The sequence below is a fragment of the Branchiostoma belcheri genome, unplaced genomic scaffold, assembly GCF_001625305.1.
Source record: "Branchiostoma belcheri isolate BF01 breed outbred unplaced genomic scaffold, Haploidv18h27 scaffold16, whole genome shotgun sequence".
Lineage (NCBI taxonomy): Eukaryota > Metazoa > Chordata > Leptocardii > Amphioxiformes > Branchiostomatidae > Branchiostoma > Branchiostoma belcheri.
This window is the reverse complement of record NW_017803046.1, coordinates 1,256,447-1,283,984: the sequence shown is the minus strand read 5'-3', so window position 1 is coordinate 1,283,984 and position 27,538 is coordinate 1,256,447. Positions and strand designations below refer to the sequence as shown.

The 27,538-nt window shown below is 41.5% G+C and overlaps 2 protein-coding genes and 1 long non-coding RNA gene across 3 annotated transcripts; all 3 read right to left on the bottom strand.

Annotated features, from left to right (window-relative positions):
* Nucleotides 1-295: 295 nt before the first annotated feature.
* On the bottom strand, nucleotides 296-19,937 carry LOC109465963 (cubilin-like). Its single transcript, XM_019763465.1, has 14 exons — nucleotides 19,873-19,937; nucleotides 16,966-17,194; nucleotides 13,905-14,041; nucleotides 10,074-10,275; nucleotides 7,545-7,687; nucleotides 6,991-7,374; nucleotides 5,253-5,639; nucleotides 4,888-4,995; nucleotides 4,291-4,404; nucleotides 3,441-3,677; nucleotides 2,699-2,821; nucleotides 2,064-2,183; nucleotides 1,408-1,485; nucleotides 296-987 (listed from the first exon to the last, which is right to left on the bottom strand). Exons 1-14 carry the CDS (start codon nucleotides 19,928-19,930, stop codon nucleotides 875-877), a joined length of 2,433 nt encoding a protein of 810 aa, XP_019619024.1. The 5' UTR covers nucleotides 19,931-19,937; the 3' UTR covers nucleotides 296-874.
* A 1,973-nt stretch (nucleotides 19,938-21,910) lies between these two features.
* LOC109465990 lies at nucleotides 21,911-22,945 on the bottom strand. The gene is made up of 3 exons (XR_002139998.1): nucleotides 22,829-22,945; nucleotides 22,550-22,624; nucleotides 21,911-22,193 (listed from the first exon to the last, which is right to left on the bottom strand). It is a non-coding gene; the product is annotated as an uncharacterized LOC109465990 (long non-coding RNA).
* A 46-nt stretch (nucleotides 22,946-22,991) lies between these two features.
* Nucleotides 22,992-27,142, bottom strand: LOC109465883 (protein jagged-1-like). The gene is made up of 8 exons (XM_019763371.1): nucleotides 27,056-27,142; nucleotides 25,968-26,351; nucleotides 24,715-25,086; nucleotides 24,432-24,539; nucleotides 24,129-24,242; nucleotides 23,606-23,839; nucleotides 23,155-23,277; nucleotides 22,992-23,014 (listed from the first exon to the last, which is right to left on the bottom strand). The coding sequence occupies exons 1-8, from the start codon at nucleotides 27,111-27,113 to the stop codon at nucleotides 22,992-22,994; spliced, it is 1,416 nt and encodes a 471-aa protein (XP_019618930.1). The 5' UTR covers nucleotides 27,114-27,142.
* Between the last annotated feature and the right edge of the window lie 396 nt (nucleotides 27,143-27,538).

Genomic DNA, 27,538 nt, shown 5'->3' with positions numbered 1-27,538 from the left:
GTTATCTATGTTCCTGGATCTTTCTAAAATAATACGTCGCGTCTAGGGTCTATGAGAGTTGCACATCTGCTCAGCCGATTACGATACACGAGATGAACGACTTTGGGCCGATGTAGGTCAAAGTGGACAGAGGATGTCTTCTGTGTGCTGTTCTTTGATAACTCATATTTATAGACACGTGCCTGTTTACATTTCAAAGTTTTGATAACAACCCTTTGATATTCGGCAACGAGAGGAACTTACTCCAGCTGACATCGATTGCAAGTTGCTTTAATACTTTATTGAGCGAGGCGTATGAGATAAGATTCTGCATGAGTAAAGAAAAATTGTGCTGACGATTGCTTCACCACTGACCCATTCTCGACATGTACTAGTTCAATAGATATCAGACATTGGTCAATGAAGATTTACTACAGGTGTATATATTGGTAGATGTTTTACATGTTTTATATGTAGAATCTACATATAATATACTAGAATTACAGTCCACTTGAAAATGATGATGATGTGGTAAAGCTGCGCGTTTAGAGACGCAAAGGTTTAAATTTCCTCAACCCTTTCATATTCCAAACCTATTTGTCAATTGTAATTCATGGTAATTTTTTTGAATGAATTTAAGGGCCAAAGTTCTAGTACCCAGTTGTTACAAGGTGGTCTGTGACAATCCTCGGAATAGATGAGTATCAAAGAAAGTTTTTCTATTCATTTTCCCACCAATAGACAGGAATGTTGTATGTTACGGCACCTACCATTTACTTCATTACCCTCATAAAATCATGCATTCAAACTTACTAGGGTACTAAAGTCTTTTTCAGAAGACATAGTTTACGGGAGGTAAACTGATTTATCTCAGTACTGTTTTTGTGGTCGTCCATCAGCCACGGATGCAGGTGTACCCAGTCGGGCCGTCCTCCACACAGCTCCAGCCGGCGCCGCAGGAGGACGCGCTGCAAAAGCCTAAGCTGCTGGCTCTTATTCCATCTGGTACTAAAAAGGAGGAACAACGAAATGCCTTATAGCTATCCGTTTCCTTTTACAACAAGAATTAGATTGAATAGACACGGTTCTTGATGCAATAGAACAGGATAGGCACGGTTCTTGATGCAATAGTTACATAGATTATTGGTTGATTGGTTGATCATGCATGCCATAAATTTTGGTTATAAAGTGTAAGGCAGACATAATGGCACAGTCCATGCCTTTAAATATTGATGAATGATTACTTGTATATTGCGACATTATTTCATAGTTTCAAATGATCTATTGATTCAGTGTGCCTGCTTGTGTTCAGCACTTTAACTTACTAAACTGATGAGACAGCATAGGCTAAGGCAAAACACTACAGACCCGGTTGAAGCAACTAAGACAAAAAGCCCGATAAAAAACAGGGTGAAAGGGGTCCCCTACCTGTACAGTGGATCCCACCAGATTGGCTCAAAGAGCAGGTCCAGTCAAACGGACAGGGGTTAGGGTCACACTGGTTAACTGAAATAGACAAAAAAAGTAAACAGTGAGGTGCTAGTTAGCTATAGTCTTGTCTACGACGTTGGTACAACACTACTCTTGTTATGTTGATGAATAACATTTGTTATATGTATTATAGCATCCCGAGAAACTGATGGACAGGTGTGTTTTATTACTCTCCAAGCAGAGATTTGGGATTTGCCTTATTTTTATACGTGTTTTAGGCCTTATTTTGTACTGTAAGATACCAGTTCAAAGAAGAAAGCCCGATAAAAAAAGCACGCCAAAATTAAGCCAAAGCCCAAACCTCTGCTTGGAGAGTAGTTCTACGGCGTGTCTGCGTGCTCCCAAATCCGTAGGATTCCGTACGGAGCTCGAGGTGGTACTCACCACGCACGGATGCCCTACGTTTGCCCACGTTTTTGCACGTAGACAACACGCAGAAGCAAGTACGGCGGGTTGTGACCGAAGCTTTACGTATCAAAGTTTTTCTACATTGTACGCTACTGTATGCATGCATATGGTATGTGTAACGTTATATATCAGTTACATATTGTTTAGTCTTCAAGAAAAATGAAGAGACACGTGCACAGTTCTACCTGTCTCACAGAAGGTGCCGATGAACCCTTGAGGACAGGTGCAGAAGACGGTGGAATTATCAAAACAGGAGCTGCAGATCCCGCCATTTTGACACACGTTCGGCTGACATGACGTCACGTCTGGTAATGTTGATAAACCAAACCAAACATGGCGTTAAGATACTGCACATAGTGAAATAATGAATTAATGAATGTACACCCACCGGGTTAACTACAGGTCACAGCAGAAGACTAGTATACGGATAACATTACGTTACATACATACATACATTGTGAAGTAACTACAAGTGAATTCAACTTCTCCTCGCTTCTTAGTAAAAAGGTAAGAACGTACAGATATGTTTCATAATCGATGGTTTGTCTACGTATATACGTTCAATACAAATATAAATTTGTCTGTACAAATTAGGTGTATGAAACATGCGTTGTATCAGACTATATGGTAACCGTTCTGCTCTCTCGAAATTCCTGCCCTCAGTTTGCACGTTATAAGATAGCAATTGGATGACATAAAAAGTCTAACTACGCCAGTTATGGAAATAATAATGTACAATACAATGAGTCTAGACTTTCTATCAACCTCCTGCAAAAACTAAGCTATCGTCATTCAGTTTGCATGATTAAGGCGTACTCACTGGACTCGCAGACATACTGGTGCTGCTCCTTACATGACTGGTAGGTTGCCATGTAGCCCACGGAACTGTCCAGCAGCAGGCAGATGTCGATGTCAGCAGTCTTCTGCATCCATGGAGCAGCCCCTGTCAAATATGGTTGACATGAATGTAATATCTATGATCATCTTTGTCTCATTGAGACATTTTCCTTTGCCAGATGTCTCCTCGAAATGTACATGTAGAAAAAACTGCCTCCACAGAATGAATTGACAATGACAGCCTACAATGATGATCCTTAATTTATCAATTTATGTATTTATTTATTGATTCATTGATTGATTGATTGATTGCTTAATTGAACAATCAAAGGAACGAAAGCTTGGTCAACAACACGATGTGTTTTATCTAGATTTATTTTCTATTCCAACATTTATAACGAGACGTCAACATGGCTACGACACACTCAAGTTTTTCTAACTTATTTTTATGCCACCACCAACGTAGACAAACGCATGAACGGACAACAGACATACTCAATTTCACCTGAGTGAAGTGACGAAATTCGTGTAAAGTGCCTTTCCCAAGGGCACTGGACCTCTTGGTTCCGAGCCGAACGCTCTGTCGTTACGCCACACGACCCCACAATCGCTAGATTTGTAATAGTTGTCTCGCCCATGGCAAGGTCTCCAGTCCCGCCCACTGATACGTATGTAGCTCAAAAATCAAATCGACAATTGGTAAGAATTGACGAAAAGGCGGTTACCAGTCTGCCGGTTAGTGCCGTCTCCACAGTCACACGTCCCGAAAGAAGAGACGCTGGTACTGGTAGATGTCCAGGCGGAGACGCCATGTCCCAGCTGTATGTAGCTGGCGAGCAGCTGCTGCTCCCCGCTGTCCTTGATGTCTGCCAGGTGCCCGCCCATGCTGTTACAGACAGCGGAGGCGTCCTTGTAAGACAGGCTGTCGTTGGAGAAGTGGTAGCACTTGTCGATGTGTAGCACTGAGAGGCAAAACAATAACGTGTTTACACAAGTGAAACTGGTCTCTTTTTAGGAGCCTGGATGCTATTTCACAACCAAAGTCTGTTAACTGTGAGGACCTTATAATGCACCGACCCTGTCTGTCCATCACAGTTGACTGCGTGTGCGAAATGTCGGTTAGCTTGAGGAATGAATCCCCTCTACTATATGCTGTCTGTCCATCACAATTAGAAGTTCAACCAATGAACGAATGGCAATTAGCGGCTTGACTAATGAAAGAGTGGTAGCATAGCCGTCAAATATTTCCAGTCCTATTTATTTATTTATTTATGTTTTCATTTTTTGCAAGTCTACGTTTTGATGGGAGAGGGGTGGGGCTTTGGGATGCATTTGCTACAGTTTGACGGGATAGATAATCTCCAAGCAGATCTTTTGATGACTGCAAAGACAGTAAATTGGATAGGCAGTATCTGTTCGCCAGACAGTTACCAAGGGTTACTGATTGGCCAATTTGTTGCTGCATGTCTTTGCAATCACCAAAAGATCTGCTTGGACATAAGGGGATAGATACTATGCTGTTACAGCCACTTTGGTGCTCTGAGTGAGACACGTCAGCAGCAGAAAAAATCTGACCTGTTTCACAGTTGCGTCCCGTCGTGTGAGGATGACAGACACAGGTGTAGCCGCCCACCTCGTCGATACAGGTTCCCCCGGACATACACGGATTACTTGAACAGCTGTCAATCACTGCAGGGAATCAAATAGCCAAGAAAGAAGCTACAGTTTGTCACAAACAGCTGGTTAAAAGAATCGCTTGGATTGTGCGTTGCTATTGCATGGTGCATTTTATTCTGCAGTAATGTTCATCCTGCATGATGATATATTGAGTTGAAAGCATTTCACAACATGAACATGTATGTGAGTGTGTGTGTGTGTGCGTGTGTGCGTTCTGTTATCGCAGGCTGCTACGGGTTCACTGGACATACTAGGAAGTCAGGGAACGCATCAACACCTTGCATGACCCATTTGACAGTTTCCTGGAAAAAACTTCAGTGGTTCAGGCATGTGTCGCGAGCCAAAGGCACACTTTCACACACAGTTCTTCAGGGAAAGGCGGAAGGCGCAAGAGCGCGCGCGCGCGTGTGCGTGTGTGTGTGCGCGCGCGCATGTGTGTACGTGTATGTGCGTGCCATAATTCTACGATACCGGTAATGTTTAGAGGTATCTGACCTGCATCACAGTAGTCTCCGCTCCCTTCCTCGTCACACAAGCAGGTGTAGCCATCCAGTAAGTGCGCACAGGTCCCGTGTACACATGGGGAGGTCTGGCACTGTTTGGCTGCAAATGAAAGTAAGAACTCGTGGCTGTTTTTATTTTGTCGACACGTGCTGTTATTTTCCTTTCTTGCTTCTCTATCATCATTGTTTAAAAGTACAAGTACAAGTACAGAGGAAAAAGTGTCTTTGGGAAAACTTCAGTGGATCAAGTAAAGTCAATATTCAAGTAACAATTCCATTGAAAAAAAAAACAATTTAGATTAATTTGGTAAGATGCATTTCTGCGATTAAAGATTTCATGAAGATATGTAACTTTACCTGCACACAATGCGTACATGTCATTGTAGGAACTTCCAGCCAAAGTGCCTGAAGATCCATATCTGATTCCGTTACTGTAGGAATTGGAGGGGTAGTACACAAATGTGTGGTTGAGGGCCGGGCAGTTATAATCAACTGTGGTTCCACACATTTTGTTGGAGAGGTATTTTGTAGTTTCACAGTCGGCACTGGCCGCGTGGTCGAACATGATGCAGTCGGAATTCCAATACGATTTGCTGTGACACGGGTCATGACCTGTGTACCAGCAGGGGAAGCTCATCCCTAGACGTTCGCATGTGGCCTGGATGTTGGCATTGCTCATCCTACCCAAGACGCGTATTTTGAAAAACATCCATCCGTCCCAGGTAGTCAGGTACTCGTGATGACCTTAAAGAGAAAAATAATCCGAATAGATTTTTAAATGTCAGTCAGATACCGAGCGAGAATGGGAAAAAAATCAGTATACATATTATCCAATCCAATGCAATGACTTTCTACTGTGTCCAGCGATATCTGTGTATGTGTACACGCACGCGCACGCACGCACACACACACACACACACACACACAGACACACACACACACACACACACACACACACACACACACACACACACACACACACACACTCCGTCGGCGGCCAAAACCGACCCTCCGCGGCATAACACGAGTAGGCCGAAAAAAATTAAAGCCGCCGCCCCACAAATCACGATGGTCCAATTTGGGCCCAAATATTCCAACCTTTTTTCGCGCCAAATCATGTTCGATATGACGTCAATCGAACCGAATCATATTCGATATGACGTCAATCGAACCGAACGTTCGTTCGATTCGGGGTCAACCGCGGTCATGCACAGTAAACCCGCGGCTTCAAGCGGCCGTTTTTACACGGGTACCGTCTAACAGTAAAAAATCCACCTTTTCACAAATATAAGCCATTTTTTTGGAACAGTACATCTATGCCCTGTTTTTAGTGGATATGTAACATGTAACGAAGTTACTGCCGTTATCTCGTGTGACCTTGAAGATCGTAATTGTTGTTTACGGAGATATAAGTTATCACCTGCACTTACTCACACGGCCTAACATGCGTGCAAACATGGTATTTCAACCTCAACAAAAACAAATTCAATTTACCTCAAAAAGTTTTTGAATTGTAGCCAAGACAAAAATCAAGATCTGTGTCGGACGGATTTTTTAAAGATGGCGGCATTCTGGAATTATCGGTCTTGGAAGTAGAGAAACCACTTTTTTTTGCAAATTTTTCAAACTTAGCAACACTTTAACTTTGAAATAGAGAAAACTGTCCGACTCAAATCTTAATTTTGTTATGCTGTTCTCTAAAAAGCAAAAAGTTAGGATTTTCTGGGAGATTTGGGGTCGGTTTAAATCAGTAGTTTGGTTATTTACGTCGATTGTACTAGAACAAGCATTCGACGCGTTGAGAGTGATTTCACAAACATTTACGCATTGTGATAAAAACAACAACGTTTGAGGTATATGCAGCGCTGATTTTATCATATTTGGACAAGAAAGTCCCCGAGAAACTGTTTACTATTGTTTAAGAAAAGGTTTACCGTTTAGACTGACTCCTCGGAAGCCGCGCGTAGAACCCCGGTAACCTGATACCCTTCCGTGGAATCGGAAATTTTACCCTACGAATTGACCGCCGTGAATATGCGAAGGAGGCTAGCTTTTGCGGTATTGTTATAATGTATTATTATGGAAACATTCTTACCTACACAAAGAGCATACTTGTCGGTGTAGTCTGCCCCTGTCATGCCCCAGTGGCCCGTGTCGTAGTCGACTCCAAAGGCGCTGTCGTCACTCTGCCAGCCGGGGGAGTACACGAAGGTGTCGTCGAGGGGTTTACAGGTCTGGGGCTCGATGTTTCCACACAGTCGGTCTGAGATCACGTTCAGGGTACGACAGCTCGCGCTGCCGCCGTCAAACACGACACAGTCCGACCGGCCGTGGCGACACGTCCCGTAGCCGGTGTCGGAGCAGGGGTTCCACAGCCCCGCCGACTCGCAAGCCGCTCGGACGTTGGCGTTAGTCATGGGACCGGAAGTGGGAATCTTGTAAAAATTCCATTCGCCGATTGTGGTCAGATACACTTGACCTTGTCGGGCCAAACAAACAATAAAAAGAAACGTTGAATTTTTGTTCTTCCAAAGAGTATCCTGAAGGGTATCCACCGCCCTTGGAGTATGTACACATTATGAAACATAGCGAACCGAGATCACAGGCGCAAATCAAACAAATGAGATGAATAAAGAAGAGCGTGCTTACTGTGCGATGTGTAATTCAACTCTACACTCGTGTAGGAGATGTTGAACCCCTGATACGTTCTGTCACCGTTAGATATAAACCTCAGGAACAGGGTGTTGAATGTGCTGGTGATGGGGCTGACTGACGATTGAAGACCATGGAGGCTAGGAATTCATAAATAAATAAAAAATATATATAGCAGGGGTTCAACGACCTCATACTCGAATAATGTTAACCTTTATGACTTACGTATGGCATTGTCATTTGAATGTGCTGGTAATATGTCTGACTGACCGATAACCTGATATAGCCTTGAAATAAAGGAATAGGTGTAAAATAATAGAAAAAGCTAGAAAGGCCTAGATTTGCTCGGGAGCAAACACAACATTTCAATCTTTTCCATCAAATATAAAGTGTCTCAATTCCCCTTAGTTCGTAACAATAGATAGAATCAAGGGGATGAATTGCCCTTCTAAATTTTCACACAAAAAGGCTCACTGCACTTCCCCACAAGCCACCAGAGAGTCCAAAGTTACGTCACTATATTTATGACCCAAAACCATACAAATATCCAGGCAATTGCTTTTCCAGAACTTGAACTACAAACGAATAAACTAACAAACACAAAGGGTCCACCGCAGTAACGTAGGGATATCCCCCATACTATGTTTGAACATAACCTTGGTTTTTACAACGGTAACTTGCCTACCAAAAATCATGAACATCCATTTGCACGTACTGGAGTTATTCTGCTAACAAACGACAAACACAAAATGTCCATTGCAGTGACGCAGGGACCCTCCCCCACGAAGGCGATTTTTGCACTTGACCTTGGTCTCCCAATGGTAACCTGCCTGCCAAAAATCGTGAACATCGATACATGCCTTCAAGAGTTATGCCGCTAATCCACCGTCTCCCACACTAATGCAAACTGATTTTATACCCAACTGACGAAGGCAATTAACCCCATGTAGTGCATTTCAATAATGTCCTCTCTATATTAGCTCAGTGACTAGAACACTTTGTATGAGCCTAGTATAGTACCTTTGTATGTTCCTTATGTATGTATGTCTTAGTCAAGTAGTGCATCTCTTGTCTCCAATTTTCTAATAGTATATACGTTTGTTATGTGTCTGTTATATCTTGACCTGTACCTAGCCCGTCGTGGCATGAATGTACAATAAAGGTATTTCATTTCATTTCAATAACAAATATTCTCAAAAACCTCTTAAAGAGCTTCATGTTCTTCGGATCATTTTACAAGGGGGTTCAGTATTGAACCTCCTTGGTTTTTAAGATCACGGCATATATATATGCATAGGAGCAAAAAATCTGAAAATAGCAAAAAAATCCCATTTTACTATTTTTTTAGGTCGTGTATGCCAAATATGTGAAAAGCATTCTGTGGGCACGTGTACAAAGCTCCCACATATCAACTTTTAGGTTATTAGTAGAACGGCACAGGAGCTAAAAATGTACATTTTTGTCTGAAAATAGCAAAATGTACCATTTTACACAATTGATGCATGCCAAAAGTGTGAGTAGTGTTGTGCGGTTATGTGTCCATTGGACCCCCCCCCCGCCACATTTCAGGGCATTTGGTCTTATTATTAGGGTACAGCAGCCAAAATGTACTTTATTGGCTGAAAATAGCCAAAACGTTTTACACAGTTTCAAAAGTGATTTATGCCAAAAGCTTGAATAATGTCCTGTGCGTATATGCCCAAGGTTCCCCATATCAAATTCCATGTCATTTTGTTTTTAATATCAGGGCAAATGTAGTACTACATTTTTGGTCTGAAAATAGCAAATATGTCCCATCCCATTTTCACAATTGTAAAGTGGCATATCGTAATAAAAGTGTGGTCAACATTTTGTGATCATCTGGGATTATGAGTTCAAAGCACATGTAATTTGGCTTTAGTTTAAGGGTACAGGAGCCAAATTGTATTTTTTTGTCGGAGAATAGCAAACATAATGTTACACAGTTTTAAAGTTATGGGCGAGTTATGCCTGAAATAAAGAAATAAAGTGGTGTATGTCAAGGTATCCTCAGGCCAAGTTTTGGGTCATTAGGATTTCATACCATGGCTTCAGATAAAATAATGTACATTTTTTCAGAAAATGGTAAAAAAAACTAAGCACAACAATTTTATAAGCCAATATAAAAAAATACGTCCGGGGATATTCGGCCTCTCTAACTCCATGCCAAATTTTAGGTCATTTGGCCAAAAGAGGAGGAAATTGAATCCACGAATGGCAACAGAGAAACAGAAGAAACACGAGGAAAAACAATATATTTCATTCATACCTATATTTTATAAACGCTAGCTGTACTTGTTGGGTTATGGTTCCGATAAGCTGTTTGGTGTATTATAGTACATTGGATTATTTACTCATACATCTCTCTCTGCCTAATATATCTATATCTATCTCTATATGTGTGTCTTGGTGTATTGATATCTTTTTAGCAGTTACTTCAGTATATTCTTTCTTTCCTTTTTCTTTAATTTAAATATATGATAGTTTTAAATGTCTCATGCACATTACCTTTGTAACGTTTTAGCCCTGGTATTGTCTCCATCGAGAATAACCAAACGGTCACGGTTGGACTCAGTGTAAAATCTCTCAAACGTGAGGCGGATTCTGCTCAGTGCTGGTGCGATGATCAACCAGTCGTAGTGCACATTGTTGTCGTAGTTGCTTGGAAAGTTCGGCGATGTCAAAAAACCTCCAGGGGGGGCCGTCACTTCTAGTTGTGGGAAAATTACCATTGCAAAAATTGTCATATTATTTTCCACTGAATGTTCAATGTGATGGCATGAGGCCCACCTTAACTGGAGTTGTGTACACACTTGTAAGCCTTTTCATTAAACGATTCCAATATGCATTTAAACAATTGTTTGTTTCGTTGATGTTACCAATAGATCTGTAATGTAATTGTTAAGGCCGCACAACACAGTATTTATGGTCGAACCCCGTAGTCAGAAGTAGTCCGGGCACAAAGTAGTGCTGCACAATACTAGAGAAAGGTGCCGAAATTGTTCTGTGCAAGACATCGAGATAGAACCTGTGGTAAATGTTAGAGGAATACGTCAGTTTTGAGACTGTAAAAGTTGAATTATGGTGCGTGTTCAGTCGGCGTAGATTTGCGCTTGGATACTTGTCCCGCCTAGTACTGTGCGTCGGCTGCAGTTCCATGACCTCCGCAGTGGCGCTAATAACAGAGGGCGTGAGAAGAGAACTAGCCGGCAAATCTAAGCTCATTTTCACATGTTTTGTACACTATACCCTGAAATTAAACATATCAAAATTCTGAACCTTGCTTTAAAAAAGGAGATAGAGCGGTCCCCAGCAACTACAGACCTGTTTCACTGACCTGCATATCCTGCAAACTACTTGAACATATCATCCATAGCCAAATCATGAAGCACCTAGAAAGTTACAGTATATTAACGGATTACCAGCATGGATTCAGAGCAAAACGATCCACAGAAACACAGCTTATACTAACAGTCCATGACATAGCTGGCGCACTAAACAGTAAACGGCAGGTAGATTTAGCAATACTTGATTTCACTAAAGCCTTTGATAAAGTCCCCCGTGGCAGGCTCATCTCAAAACTGGAGTATTATGGAATCCAAGGCCCTACGCTGAATTGGTTAAAGGCTTTCCTGACCAACAGGGAGCAAACAGTAGTGGTTGAAGGGAAGGCGTCGGCTCCAGTTAAAGTAGCGTCTGGGGTCCCTCAAGGAACCGTCCTGGGGCCATTGCTCTTTCTCTTGTATATAAATGACCTACCAGATCAGCTTGACTCAAATGTGAGGTTATTTGCCGATGACTGTCTATTGTATGTAGAGCTTTCTACACAGACCGACTCACAACTTCTCCAAAAAGACCTAAACACCCTGGAAGAATGGCAAAGCAAATGGCTCATGCAGTTTAATCCCGAAAAATGCTACATTATGCACATAACAAACAAACGAACACCACATGCAACTAGCTACCAGTTTTGTGGTCAGGCTTTAGCAACCACAAAAATCCATCCGTATCTGGGCGTCACGCTGACAAGCGGACTGAAGTGGGGTGCACATGTTAATAATATCACAACTAAGGCGAAACAGACATTGGGAGTGATTAAACGTAATCTGTGGGCATGTCCAACGAGAGTAAAATCACTTGCATACACGTCACTTGTAAGACCGAACCTAGAATACGCTGCGACAGTATGGGATCCATATACAAAGAAAGACAAAGACAAATTGGAAAGGGTACAGAATCAAGCTGCAAGATTCTGTATGAACAACTATGTAAGAGGTGCTAGTGTCACGGAAATGAAAAGAAACCTACAGTGGACCTCACTTGAAGACAGAAGAAAGATGTCTAGACTATGCATGATGTACAAAATGACTAATAAACTGGTGGATGTCCCAACTACTAAGTACCTAATACCAGCTCAGAAGAGAACAAGAAATAGCCACGCATTCAAGTACCAGAGTTATCAACCAAGGATTGAGGTGTTCAAGAATTCATTCTTTCCTAGAACTATCGCAGAGTGGAACTCACTGTCACCAAGTACAGTAGGGGCACTGTCAATAGATAGCTTTAAACAATGTCTAGAGCTAGAAGTTCAAGGGTTAGGTGTAACAAGTCGATCGGTGTAATATAGCCAGCTGCCGCCGCGCCACGTGCCTGCGAAGCTGGTGTGTTACGCCGAAAGGCGGTTATACCGGCTATACAGATACAGATTGTGCACCCTACTATGATTTTCAGTGAGTCGAAGTGAGTCAATTTGGGGTCCTTAACTATAGAAATCCCCATAGGGCTAAAACTGTGTTGTGCCGCCTTAATCCGCGACAGTTTAATCAATTTGTGCATAAATGTCATGTGGGTGACAAAACAGTGCCTAGAGTGCTTCACTTATCATTTGCGTTTTTTATGCGTTTTATCGTGATTTTTTTTTTTACCCGTATTTTTTTCCACAGCCGGCAATTCAGAATTTTGGGCTTTTACGGTAAACCGGGCAAAAGTCGAAAACTTCGGCGCGTTCAATAATACGTGACCGGTCGACCGGCCAGAACTTGAGTGGCGAGGGGGGCGCGTAACGCCGCCTCGTGCAACCACAACGCCTCTGTTTACTTCTGGGCTAGCTGGGGTCGTCACCGGGTCCCGGCAGGCGTGAGAAATGATCTGAATCGGCTTCGCCGAAAATTTGCACTAATTTCCTGGATATCTTGGAAAATGAAGCTCTGCCCAAATCTTTGCACGCATTGATTTTTGTCCGACAAAGATAACGGATTGGGCAAATATTTTGGCCGTCATGAGCGGCAAAATTCCGCCAAATGACGGAAAAACGGGCGCTGGCTGGAACCCAGAATTTAGATACAACAAGGAGAAGTCGTAGACATCATCCCTCCATGAAATAGCTTGTTATTTTGTAATCTTTTGGTGTATTTCAATAGAGATATTATGAGTCAAACTTTGTTTTTATCAGCAGAATGATTTGTGGTGGCACTTTGTATTTATCAAGCTGTAATGTGCAGGCGTTTAGTGTCTTGTTACCATGGTTTGTTTACTTTGATTGCCAGCAGGTCATTTGCCTTAGCCTGGATACCATCCCCAGTAGTATATTCGCAAACTCTATAACTGTTATAGAGTTTGCGAATATACTACTGGGGATGGTACCCAGGCTACATTTGCCTGTACATGTAGGTCAATGACCAGACAGGCAAATGACCTGCAGACCAGACAAACAAGATTTATTTTCCTGCAGACTCTGTCTAGGGGTAAAAATAGATAGGGCTGCCTGGGTCTGACCTGCCAGTTGGAGGTATAAACAAAAACACTCTGTCCCAACTTTTGGTTCAAACAGACCATCCTATTATGAAGTAGGGGTGAAAAAGTGAAAATCCTTTTAAATTAAGCAATAAAAATATGCGACAACCTGCTAATGCACTCCAAAACACAAAGAGACTCAACAACTACCCACATACCAAAAATCATACCAAACCATCCCCCAGATTTTCCAAACATTCAACACAAAAAGTCCAACATTAAACATTTTGTAAATATCAAACGCAAACAGCTAGGGGACCCAAATTTAAACCACTAAACCATGGTAATAACAACTACATGCTACCTTAATATCGCACAAACAGTCCATAACGCGAAAACAACAGAATAAAAAAATTAAACTGCAGTACCAAGGTCAATCACCAGGGGCTCAAAGTCAACCTACACAATCTCCAAGGCCCCATCCATCAATCTGCCAAATATCGTACAGTTCCTTCTCACCGATCTTCAGATACCAGACCAAACATGAAACGGAGTAAAAACAGTACCCCCATTTTCATGGAGGGTAACAAAGAAAATCATGCTTACCATGCAATGCGTCTGGAAGAGTTGTGTAGTAGAGCTTGAACCCACCGATATTACCATAAGAGTTAGTTCTCCACTTTAGGAATATCGAGTTGAATGTGCTGGTGATGGAGCTGACTGATGACGGATGACCGGATAACCTAGGGATTCATAGATGAAGACACAGAACAAGACCTCCATGCATGAACTCGCCCAATGATGTTAATCTCTATAACTGACGTGTCGTTATACTCCTGTCACATTAAAATGTGTGCAAATCGATCAGCCCATGAGTCTGCGAGCTCTGAATGACAGTTTTTGCTGTAATTTGCCCGGTGTTTTCTAGATCATCGCACGAATTTTAGGGATCGCCGGCGATTTTTAGGAGTCGGCCGATGCTCGCCGTTAAGTGAAAGCTAACGTCATGTTGCCGGCGAGCTTCAGCCGTCTTTGTTGATCCCTGAAAGTCTACCCGATTTTAAGATCGACAGAGGGTCAAGCGTATTTTAGCCCGTATTTTTTGGCTTGAAAATCGACCCTGTCGCATTAATTGCGCGAGGCTTAGGCGATCGCTTGATCTATCATCTATGATAATGGCATACCACCACATCTTGCACGTCGACGAAGTAAGAAACCTATAGAGCCCTCCAAAAATAGTTTGACCAATTTTATGGGCTGTGTACGTGTGTGTGATTTAATTTTTCCAGGCCGTTATAAACATGTGACAGACATAAGCTTGTTATAAGCTTTTACGTGAAAATGGATTGGTTCATTTTTAAAAAATTTGAAGTATTTCTTAGAAACCTACACGCGAGGAATATAGTTCTGTGTAACGCAAACTCTGCCGTCCGCGGATTTAGTGGCCCCTCCTCGCGGCTGAATGTTGTTGGGCCGCCGGCAACCGTAAATCGATACTAGTATTTGGACACAGTCTGGGCAAAGTTCTGACACAGGAAAGAACACAGCAGGCAGGAATCCGGAAGAGACAAAAGGCGATGTCCCGAGATTGTCCCCAGATTACCGCCATTGTTTATAGCCCGTCTTGCAAGAGGCCCGTGCCCGGGCCGTACTCCACCCTAATCCCACCCATCTCAACTTGATAAATTGATTTATGACCTTGAAATTGCTCAATTGACTATTTGTTTGTGTAACTTCGGCCTACCGTCCAGCTCAATCAATCCGCTTGCATATATTGTGTGTGGTTAGAAACTTTCTGTATAGTAGTTTTAAATATGTGTACAACATATTTGTTTAGTTATGAGACTTGTATGTGCGGTACACATTTTTATCTGTTTATGAATAAACTTCAAGTGTTTCTTGCTCAAAACCTGTTTTTCGCTTTATTGCCTACTGATAAGAAGTATTATAGCATTATGTATTATTGTCATTATAGTTAGATAGGATTTTAAAAAATCCTAAGGGTCATATACTTTCCCAGGATAAGAATACAACACGGGGTATTCCGTGTCGCCCTCGGTCACGGCCCTCCTGCGAGTGACCCGCGGTCGGGCCGATACCTCGGGTGATACGGAATACCCCGTGTTGTATTCTATATATATATATACTGTTCGCGAGTTCTGACCGGGGGGGGGGGCGAATACTTCGACACTATTTACATATACAATAAGATAAATGATGCAATGGCAATTACATTTCTAACTAGAGTTCCACGATCTCATACCTTCGCCAAATTATGATTACCTTACAACTGACAAATCAAACTTTGTGTCTCATAGACAATACAAATAGGATCATTTGCCTGTTGTGACTTATATCATGAATTAGATAATGAAAGATATCACATTATCCATCTAATGACACTCTTATCCTAACAAAGAAGGCCCCTGTATCATTTCCTAATAGATTAAGCAAATATGTCCTGATTCGAATACTTTATGTTTGATAATGTTCACCTTCATTTAATTTCCAAATGCTGCAAGTGTGAAATTCCCAGCTGTTACCACTATGGAATTACAAAGTTTTGTCATTTATTATGCAAATTAGGCCTGGAATTACATAATTGATATCTGCTGCTGTTGTTCTCAATTACATATGTCACAAGTTTGTTCAGTCTTATCATGGAGCACAGCGGGTTTTTAAAAAATCCTCATTAATTATGCAAATTAGCTCCTTATTTACATGATTGTCATCTCGAGCTCATCATGTCAAGCATCACTTAAGCTACCTACATACCAAAAATCACGACTATTCCTCAACCCGTTCTTGAGTTATCTTGCTTGAAGTATTTTTAATCAGACGCCCCTGAAGTTCCAGAGCAAGCCGCTAGGGGGCCCGAAACTTATGTCACTCCTTCCCCAGCACAAGAGCTACCTGTTATACAAATTTCGTGCCACTAACATGTCTAGACAATGAGATATCAAAGCCGGAAGTTCCACTGCAGTACCATAACAAGCAGCCAGGGTGCCCGAAATCTAATCATTTTGAGGTCTTATGAAGACCTATCCACTTACCAAATATCAAGACAATCCATTTAAGCCTTCTTGAGTTATCGTGTTTACAGGCACACAGACACACACACACGAACGCCTCTGAAAACGTAACCTTCTTTGCGAAGGTAACTATTAGCCTTGTTGACATTATTGCTCCTAATTCCATTAATTCCATAAAAACTTCGACGGATAAGACATGCATTTTTTACAAGGATAGTCTGGTCTTATTTCGTCCGCGCGCAGAGGTAGTTCTACATCTTGGGGGATTCTTTATCATAGATGTATTCCCGGGGGTATCGCTCGAGCCTTGCTCGATTGCAATGTGACAGGATCAATTTGCAGGCGACAAATACGCGTGACCTTCTGTTGATCTGAAAATTGGGCGATCTTTCGGTGATAAACAAATACGGCCGAAGCTCGTCGACAGTATTACAGGAGTTTTAAGCTTTTCGTTTCTTATGCACATAACGTCCCTATTTGCATAAATTATATCAGTTGATGATCTTTTTCAACCAGGCCTAGGTAGCACAAGTTGTCCAGCATAGCTATGCCATTGTAACAAACGCTACCAAAACACTTAAATGTTTAGCAATTTACCTCAGTATGTATCATTTGTTAATGTCTTTAAAAATTACCTCTCCATCTGCGCAGCACCAGAACTGTCTCCATCGTAAATAAGTAAATAGTCACTACTGTGATAAGTGTCAAAACTCTCAAACGTGAGGCGGATTATGCTAGGTGTTGGTGCGGTGATCAACCAGTTGCAGTACTCAGAGTTGCCGTAGTTGCTGGGATAGTTTGGTGATGTCACAACACCTCCAGGGGGAGCCGTCAGCGTGCCTCCACACCCAGCTACATAGGTCACTAAGGAAACAAGAAAGCTTTTTAAAAAGTTGGCCGGAGGCTAACACGGGAATATAGCTGGTTGGGTAGCATGGGTGTGTGCACTATTAATTACTCAAATAATAGGTCACCTTGGTGACTTGAATTGTAGCAATGCTAAAAACAGCGAATTTAGATGCACTCTGCTTATAACATCACTTGTGGCAATGATATTTAGAAATATATAGCTGTTTTTGAGACAGAAATAGAAAATTCAAAAGAAGAGATGGTGGGGTCCAGGGTGGTACGCCCCTGGCTGGTATGGTGGGTTCGCCCCTGGTTGATGCGCAGACCCATGTATGTTCACTACGACTCAATGATGATGATGTCGAGAACATCACAATACCCTCTATAACCACCCTCTTCTGAACAACTACATATCAGCACACGTGACGTCATAATCTTTGACAGGTGCCTGTGCGGCCGCCTGGCGGGACCCGGCCTGGTCCGATGAGGTTACGGCGTCGCTTCGGCGTACCTTGCCCGACGCTTAGTTGTAAATCTGTACAATTTCCACAATGTCCCAAGAATTTTAGTAGGTAGGAATGTCCATTGGCATAGATATGTGTCAACGAAATTCCAGAGCTGGGAGAAATTCCTGTGGACATCCAATGCCTGTCGATAAAATTCCTGTGCAATTCCCAGAATTCTTGACTGCACACAATACTGTACCATTAGGCTCCTCCCTGAGGCGTCACCATAGAGTAGAAAAACCACAGGACTACAATTTAGTACAAAGCTGGTAACGCGAATTAAACCCCAAACACAGTGAATAAAAAGTAAGTAGCTGAGGTAGACAGGCAGACTGAAGACACCAAAAAAGGCAAAGCCCCAGGTATTTGATATCCTTACAAAAATCTGCAAGAAGATATGACAGAGACCGGGGTATGGCCAACAACATGGACACAATCCTTGATATTCCCACCCTAAGAGAGGCAACCTACAACAATGTGAGCACTACGTATCGGAAAATAAGCCTCATAACTCATGCTAGCAAGGTAATGTTGATTCAGAAACAGAATTTGAACCGAGGGCACAGGCCGGGTTTTGCCTCGAAGTACCACAGTGACTGAACAAATATTAGAGTACACAGATATGCAAATAATTATGCAGATTAGATACCGATTTGCTTAATTGTAATTGATGATGTCAAAAATTGCTTGAGCTACCTACATACCAAACATCATTACGATCCGTAACCATGTCCGTATTAAGGTATTAACTTGCACCTTCAAACATTTTAAAACAAACTATCCTGCAGTTCCAGAACACATCACTTCGTCCTGGGTGCAAGAGCTATCTACCATAGATAATGATATATCAAAAACCAGACGTTACGTACCAGTACCATACGTACTATGGAAAAACGATCAAGGGGAAGACCAAGGAGAAACTGCATGGGTTGGGCCTGTATTCTTGATGAGCCAAGACGGTGACATGCATACATAGAGTATGTATGCCCTGGAGGATATTTAGGAAATGGCCCCAATACCGTCAGGAGTGGCACAGGCTGCTACAAAGACGACCACACAGGCTACACACACTGATTAGGAGACCTTAACATAATGACAAGTTTAAGTAGGTACTGCATGAATTGTAAGTGACAGCTATCACCTAGAGTACAGTTCAGTTGAAAACCTGTGCCAGATGGGAATGCAGTCGGCTTTTCCAAGATCATCATGGTGGAGCAATGGCATCCTGCATTGTTATATCATTCTAACTAAATATTTATTTCATTCTTTCGAAAATTTTCAAACATGTTTTCTAAATACAAGTATTGTCCAGATAATCCTGGCTCTTTCAGGTCGATAAGTTTACGGAACATTATCCTAGGACCATCTTTATGCCCCAAATTCCCAAATTTACAATTTTTGTAATAATCTTTTAGATAACATATTGACCAAAAATGAAATAAAGAATTGAGTTTTATGTTAAGACTGGCTCTTTCTAATATGTTTTGCTGAAAAACTTGTACACCCCAAAATTGTGATAGGACTGGCCATCTATATGTAACACAAAACATGTGTCTTTATATTGCTTTTAATTTGCGTTAAAATGTCAGATGGCTTTCAGTTGCCTGCATTTTTTGTCCGAGAAAACGTGTAGTGTCGTAGAGAAGTACAAAATGGCTCATTAATTGGAATATAAATGCCATGGGTACATAAAAACTCTATGTTATGGAACGGTGGCCTTTTGACATAAGCCACCTTGATAATGGTTGTAAATAAACAAAACGACAGTCATAAATTACCATGTTGTAGTGTCCGTAGAGATTCTATTACCATAGTATAAAAACAGTTTTGTAGCAATTTTGTAACAATTTTCAAAGAAATATGTGCCCTCCTTTTAGTTCTGGATTTCAGAGTTGGAACAAATCTTTGAAGGATAAAGGAAGTATTGCTGTTATGTGCCTAATGAGCTGCCTTGTAGTGTCCGCATAGTTCCCATTGTAAATTAATGCATTCAAGTCTAAAACCCATCGCTATCCATCACTTGTAGTACACTTTTCTCTACGGAAAAAAGGGAAAATGCGGAACTTTAAAAATTAGCCCAAGTGTTGCAACACCCTGCTACAATCTGATAAAATCAAATTGAGTGAGCAACATTTTGAATCTCATTCCTACTTTGGGCCTTTCACGTTTGTTAAAGTATAAACTCACCTGTGGAAGACGCCGTCCACACGACGAAAGCCGCCACAAAAACAAAAAGCTTTGACATTCTTGACCAGGCTGTATCAGGCTAGAACCGCTGGTGCTGACGAGGAATGATCTGTACAGGTAAGTTTATACCGTGTGTTCCAAGGCCATGGGAACCGCACATCTGACCCGAATCTCGGGTGCTATTTTTGTGGACGAACATCACTGGTAACCGCGTGGGCATCGTGGGTAAGTTACTCAATAGAGATTAGGTGGCCTTGTACGATTTACATTTCATTGGCTAATATCTCCTGCATTACAGGTGATGACACTAGTGTCTTTATTTCATTAACATAAGTTCTGGGCGAAATGTTAAACAATGTGTTTTACAAAGGAGCTCGTTTCAGTATTTTATACTTACATACCCTATACTATTCCGACCATTATGTCATAATTAAACGGAAAATTCGAAATTTTTGTTCAGTATCTTTTTGTATTATACAAGCTTAATACGGATCTAGATATGTGTTGCAATAATTCAATTCCATTGCCTATGTCCATTTCAAAGGACACCCTACCTTAAGCCATCAGTTCAGAACCCTCTCCCAGCAATAAGGGCTAGTCTATGGATGTTACGATCCATAAGACCTCGAGTTATAGGACAATTATCTCAGAATTTCATTGACATAACCAAACATGGGTTTAATCGTATAAATGGCAATGAGTGACTACAACACGTCTACATTTTAAATGACAGTATAAGATTATATATTATGTGTGGGGGTCACAGTAATGCCAAGGATAAGCACGTATATAAAATATTAAGTATTGTGCGCAATATAAACACGCGTATGTGTACTTTCTGTCAGAGGTCACATCCCAACAGCCAACACACGTCTTTACACAGGGCAATCAGTAACTTATCAACCGTACTACTGTCTACCTCCCCTCAATCATTTACAAGTGTCTTTGTTACTGCCCTCGCGATCATTGACAACAGAAATTATTTTTCCCCGTCAAAGGAGATGTGTTTGGATCTTGAATGTGGGTCTTGTGGGTCTTGAATGCCCTTCGATGTTTTTCCACTTCGGTGCACCTTACATGTCCAGAAATATACAAATGATTTTCATTCAGATGGAATTCTGGTTCATTCTGCCTATCGTGTGAATGAAGTACATGTATAAATGCGAATCATATCTGCAGAATAAGTACGGCCTGAAATGTTCGCCAAGGCCACGTGGACATAGAAACGGGGTGCTGTAAGGCAACATCCAGCTCTAGCGCCTTTGGCACACATTCACGGAAACTGAGTTAGCAATAACTTTGTGTGCTTTTAGCCATTTTATTGATATCGATATCATGGGCATGAGAATCGTACAGCCGGGACGGACAACAGATAAGGAAGCAGGACACGTTCTCACTTAAAAACATTACGTAATACAATGCATTATCGAGCCGTTAAACCACCACGGAGAGATGAAACACAACAGAGACTGCTTCCTTTCCTGTTGTTCATTAACCTCCCGGCTAATCAGCTGTGCGATTCTCATAGCCTTTGATTATATAGATTTTTTATCATAGTTATTATAATGTACATTCAGAAAAGAGAGTAAAAGCTGGCCACATTTGATTATATGTTCCCTTACAGAAAAAGGTTATCAAAATCCACGACAGACACACAACGCTCACGCACGTACACAAGAATACACGTCGACCCGGCCATTAATGCAATAATGATAGGCTACACAAAAGTAATGTAGTATAACTTTGGTATTGGCATTGTTGTGTTCATTTTGCTTCATTCAGAAAATCTCTCCCTCCCGTAAACTTCTGACCTGAGTTTTACCCCAAGGATGAATATATTTAAGGAAAACAAACCTACATTTTTAGGCTAGCTCATTGTTTGGCATCCTATTCACAACATTATCTGTGATAGATGGCTTTATACTATGGGGAACAGACACACAAGCAAGCGTTATTCATTTTTCCTTCCCTTTTCGACCAACAATGAAATTGCAAAAACCTCATCTTTGTTCATCTTTATTCATCTTAGTGCTGCTATTACAGAGAGAAAATACACTTTCAACCGTTGTTTTTCCAGAGATTTGCAAGGTTTTGTCTTTTTTTGTAAATGCTACACTGGTGGGCATGCCGTTTTCATTCAAAAGGTGAGGCAAGCAGGATTCATGTGGAATCAAATTGCTTGTGCCTGATGAGACTCGTGACCAGATTTTAGCCACTAAGACAGTAGTACCCAGCCGAGCCATCTTCCTCACAGGTCCAGCCTGGGGCACAGGAGGATGTAGTACAGTATCTGGAACTCACGGATCTCAGTTCACTCGGCACTGCAACAAAGAACAACAGATGTGGCGATTGTGGCATACATATTATAGACCTAAACCATATTACAAGATCCGAAATTACTGACATTACATTACGTTGAGCCAAGCTCAAAATAAATCCCTGCACATTTATTAGCAGATTTACTAGGTGGGCTAGGTGAATATGTCTCGGTTACAATGATGGCGTTCAATGTTATGTGTTCTTCTATTCTGTCCAACACGTCACCCCTAACATTTGTCATAGCACATACACAGCATAAGTAGCATTCGGAGTACTTTCCCATGAAATCATTCCTGTGTCACACACATGAAGCGTTCAACGATAAGACAGTTGTGATTTATCGAATGGAAAGTCTTACCTGTACAGTGGATCCCGCCATCTTGGTTCACACAGGTCCAGTCAAACGGACAGGGGTTCGAGTGGCACCAATCGACTGTAAGCAGACATGGACAAGCAAATGCTTTAAGCCATAGCTACTAGTATAAGGAATCTTTAATTACAACAATCACAGTATATAATGTAATGCACAGAATGTAGTCTCACTGCGTAACTTTGTATATCAGACTAATAAATTATAACGTCAACCAAATCTCGAATTGCTTTATGTTTGCTGAGATGTATTAAAAATATTTTTTACCTGTTTCACAGAAGGCACCGACGTATCCTTCAGGACAGGTGCACAAGATACTGCCATCACTAAAACAGGAGCTGCAGTTGCCTCCATTCAGACACTCGTTCAGTGGATAACACGGCAATGCCTCTAAAGTAGGAATAAAGTGTAATAACACTTTCAGTTACTATCAGTATTTAGGAGCATCGCATTCTGAAAAATCATACCGATAAATGATTCAATCAATTATGATTGTGCTAATCTATTTCGTAATTGCAAATCATGCCTTGTCGTTTATTCTTTGTAAAGATCCTGAGTCATAAAGGACCATAAAGTCACTAGTGCACACTTACTTGACTGACAGACGAAGTTGTGTTCCTCTGTGCATGGTTGGTAGGTTCCAGTGTAGCCAACTTCAGCATCAAGCAACACGCACGTGTCCGCGTTAGCAGTAGAGTATACCCACGGGGGCGGGGCTGAGTTGGTTGGCCAATAGAAAATAGGACCAAATTATACATTAAATTCAAACGGTAGACTCTATGTTTTAATCATCTACTAGCATTTACTTCTGATGATACGTTGGACGGTTAAAATCTGATGTAAAGCAAGAAGTAGAAACATAATAACGCATATGCATATGGCCTGCAGACAGAATTGAATTAAAAGAATTGAATTAACAGAGCAGGCCGTATACACACACACACACACACACACACACACACACACACACACACACACACACACACATATATATATATATATATGTTTTCCCTCTGCGAAGGTGGACATAATAATTTTACATACCGTCACTTGACAGGGGTGATCCATTCTCACATGTGCACATCGACGTAGGAGAAATCTTGTTTGACGTCCAGTACGAGATGTTTCGTCCATCGTCCAGGTAGCTGATCAGAACTTGTTGGTCAACAGGGTCGTTGACTTTGGCCAGATGACCCTCCATTTTTAAACACATTACGGAGGCGTCTTGGTTAGACAGAGGGCTGTTGGAGATCCAGTAGCACTTGTCGGTGTGAAGCACTGGACCAGGCAAAAAGAAGGAATGCAGCATCAATACAATACACGTGTTCTTGCATATACTAGTATTGAAGGGCTTCCAGTGATGTTTTGTCAAATGTTTACTTTACGTACCATGAGTGAGTGGTTGTAAAAAAAAATAAATACTTGCCAGTCCTCCCTGGACGGTTATTAAATCGTGTGTATCTTCCTGTGTATATTTCAGTAATGTTAACACGGACTATAGCTATAATCATACATATTATAATGTATAATAGTTACTTGTGCTTGCATATCAAAGGACAGACAGTACCTGTTTCACAGATGTTCCCTGTTGCTGTTGGAGGACAGATGCAGCTGTAGCCGTTCTCCTCATTCACACAGGTTCCACCGGACAAACAAGGATTGCTGTCACAGCTGTCAATCACTATAGAAAGGTTAGTAGATCAGCTAAGTTAAAGGTATATTATATTTGTATATTGTAACATGCATGTAGCAGACCTCTTGAAAGAAAACACAAAATGTCGTAAGGCTTCTCCTTTTGGACTGAAAATTTGAACCATGACGAACAAACAAAAGACAGCAAAATACATGAAATAAAAGACATTTTACTGACATGTATCGCAGTAAGTTCCATTCCAACCGGAGTCACACAGACATGTGAAGTTCTGGTCGTGCACACTGCAGGTCCCATGAACACATGGAGAGATGTCGCATTGTCTGACTGAAATGATACACATTGTAAGGTTGTCAACGTGTCTTGTCAAGGTTTGACATGCTCTGTTTACCAACAAAATGCATCGATTGTTGGTTGTATCATCACAATACTGTCATACCTTTAACGGCTTTTTAAAAACAAGCTTATCATTGTACAACTTGTATTTGTGAGTGCAACTCACCTGCACATAGGGCGTACTTGTCGTTATCGTCGGATCCACTGGTGTCATAGCCTGTTTCCGACACGCCATAGCCGTAACTGCCACGTATCGTATAGACATTTAAGAGGGGCTGACAACTGGAGGCGTCGGTGGTTCCACACATCAGAGACGAGAGGAGCTCCAGGGTGTTTTGACAGGTGTCATCGACATGGTCAAAGCGGATACAATCGGATGACCATGAGGATGTGCAGGTGCCCACACCTGTGCCGTAACAGGTGTAGCTCATCCCAACCAAGTCACAGGTGGCTCGCATGTTGGTACTGGACATAAGCCCGTTTACGCGAACTTTATGAAAGGCCCACCTGCCCCAGGTTGTCAGGTACTCTTGCTGACCTTGAAAATAAAAGAAATTCTACATTTCAACATTCGCACGATACATGTACGTTTTTATACACTTGCCGTACTTGTACCATCGTTAGAGTAGAATGGCCACACCACTACACGTGTCTTCCGCTAATTTGGTTAAAAGATTTAGTTTCACTGCTGTTATCCGCCTCCCCCAAAATAAAGGTGTATAAAAATGTAGGTTATGTGGTAATATTTTCACCATATTTATAACCAAATGCACTCCTTTTTCCTGGCCAATATACTTGTAAACAAATAAGTCATTGTTTCTAATATAAGTTAATGTGGCACCATGTGCAGGTGTTCCTTTTAGCAGATAAAGTCATTAACTCAACAACCAATCAGCAACCACATCTGCAATCAGAGCCACACCTGCTTCTGTCTCTATGCCCATATTTGGATATGGAGCCCCTGTCCCCGCATGCCCAGACATTGTCACACTCTAAATATGGTACCAAACACTGCTATCATACATTTCCTTGAACACAGCCAAAAAGCCCTAATAAAACAATTCTACACTCCTGTATCAAGAAAATGAAAAAAAAAAATGCCTGAGGTTTTCGTCTACTCAAAATGGCTCAAAAATGAAGAAATTGAATCCATTCAAAGAAATGGCAGGAGAAGAAGGAACATCAGGAAAAACAATGTATTTCAGCCATACCATGGTCTGACTCAAACCATATATTGCTCAAACCATATTCCATAGATAACAGGTCTGGGTATAAGACGCATAGCTAGCACAAGCTGAAATGCCTACGATCTTGTCGTGCAATCACAACTAATTTCACTTCAAAATTTGAATGACACACTTGAATGAAACATTATAGTGTTTTCAAACATTACTGCCGGCGAAGCTTAGGAATCCATACCTCCACACAGCGCGTACTTGTCTGTGTGATTCGTTCCAAACATGTTCCACTCTCCAGCGTCGTAGTCAACGCCGTGCGCGCTTTGGTATCCGGGCTGGTACACGAAGATGTCATCAAGGGCCTTGCACTTGTGAGCGTCCACAGTCCCACACAGCGAGTGGGAGAAGGCACTCAGGGTACGACAGCTGTTGCTGCTAGAGCCGTCAAGTTTGATGCATTCTGGTCTATAGAATGTGGAACACGTCTCGTGGCCGGTGTAGTAGCAGGGGTACCACAGCCCAACTGCCCGGCATGTGTTCTGGACGTTCTCGTTAGTCATAGTGGCATTGGTACGAACCTTATACATTTCCCAACCGTCGAAGACAGTTAGAAACTCAGGTTTACCTTGAAAAAAAAACACAAGATAAACCAACATTGTGACATAAGACACGTCAGGGGAATGATTTTAAATGTTCTGTGACAATGTGCTCTACATGCAATTGTATTGGCAGTTTGATGCACATAACTATTTTGAAAAATCAGTGATACCCCCTGTACACCTGCTCAGAATAGCAACATTCAACAATCATATTACAACTGGGTTTACATGTGTATGTTTGCATAGACTAGCATGTTAGCATTGATTTTGTATATCCTGAAATATTCTATGTTGTCAAGACCGGTGTGATTTTTCTTTACTCAATTGACAAGACATGAGGTGGATTATCACGATTCGGGCTAATCATGGCACCTAATGTGCATGTCAATGTCTGACTTTTTCATGCACATGAACGAATGGCGTGAAAATAACGCGACCATAACAATTAACGTACTAGTATTAGGCTTCCGGTCGACTGAAACATATATAGATATAATTATTCTTTGTCAGTATTCTTCATAATAACTCGTATATCGTGCATGACATATTGCAGTTTGTCGGATGGTCTGTATAATTTTACACATTTAAATACTAGTAGCTCTACCGGCAGCGATCTCTGGAGTTGCTCTTGTTGAAGCGTTGCAAACTTAGTAAAACGATATGTGACATATATGTGCCTTGAATGTTTCCTCTCTATTTACGATTAGCTACCAAAATTTTTTGTACTCACCTAGTGAACAAGCCGGCCATGCGCTGAGCACAGCGAATGAGAACAGGAGTCCCCACATCTTTGCAGTAACCTGGAGTCAGACTACGTGATGTGTGTAACTGTGACTAATACAATGATATATACTCTGTACCAAGGTCATGGGAATCTTGCAGCTGACCTATAACAGTTAGGCACCGGTGCTATTTTTGTAATCTCCAAACAGATGTAACAGTGATCCGGCCAATTCTCAGTACAAAATGTACGTTACACGAGTCGTTTTGCATTATTTAGTACTAAGGAGGTTTAGTGACGTGTACAAGCTAAATTATCTGAAGTTAGTATTTTTGTTGTCATCTCTTGTGTAACGTTATAAAGATACCCTGAAAGAAATGGCTTACTACTACTAGTAACTGGCGACAAAACTAGCGCCAATGCAAAGATGTACGCAGTGAACCGACAAATGTACGCAGTGAACTGACATCGCCTAATAGGTTCTGCTACAAT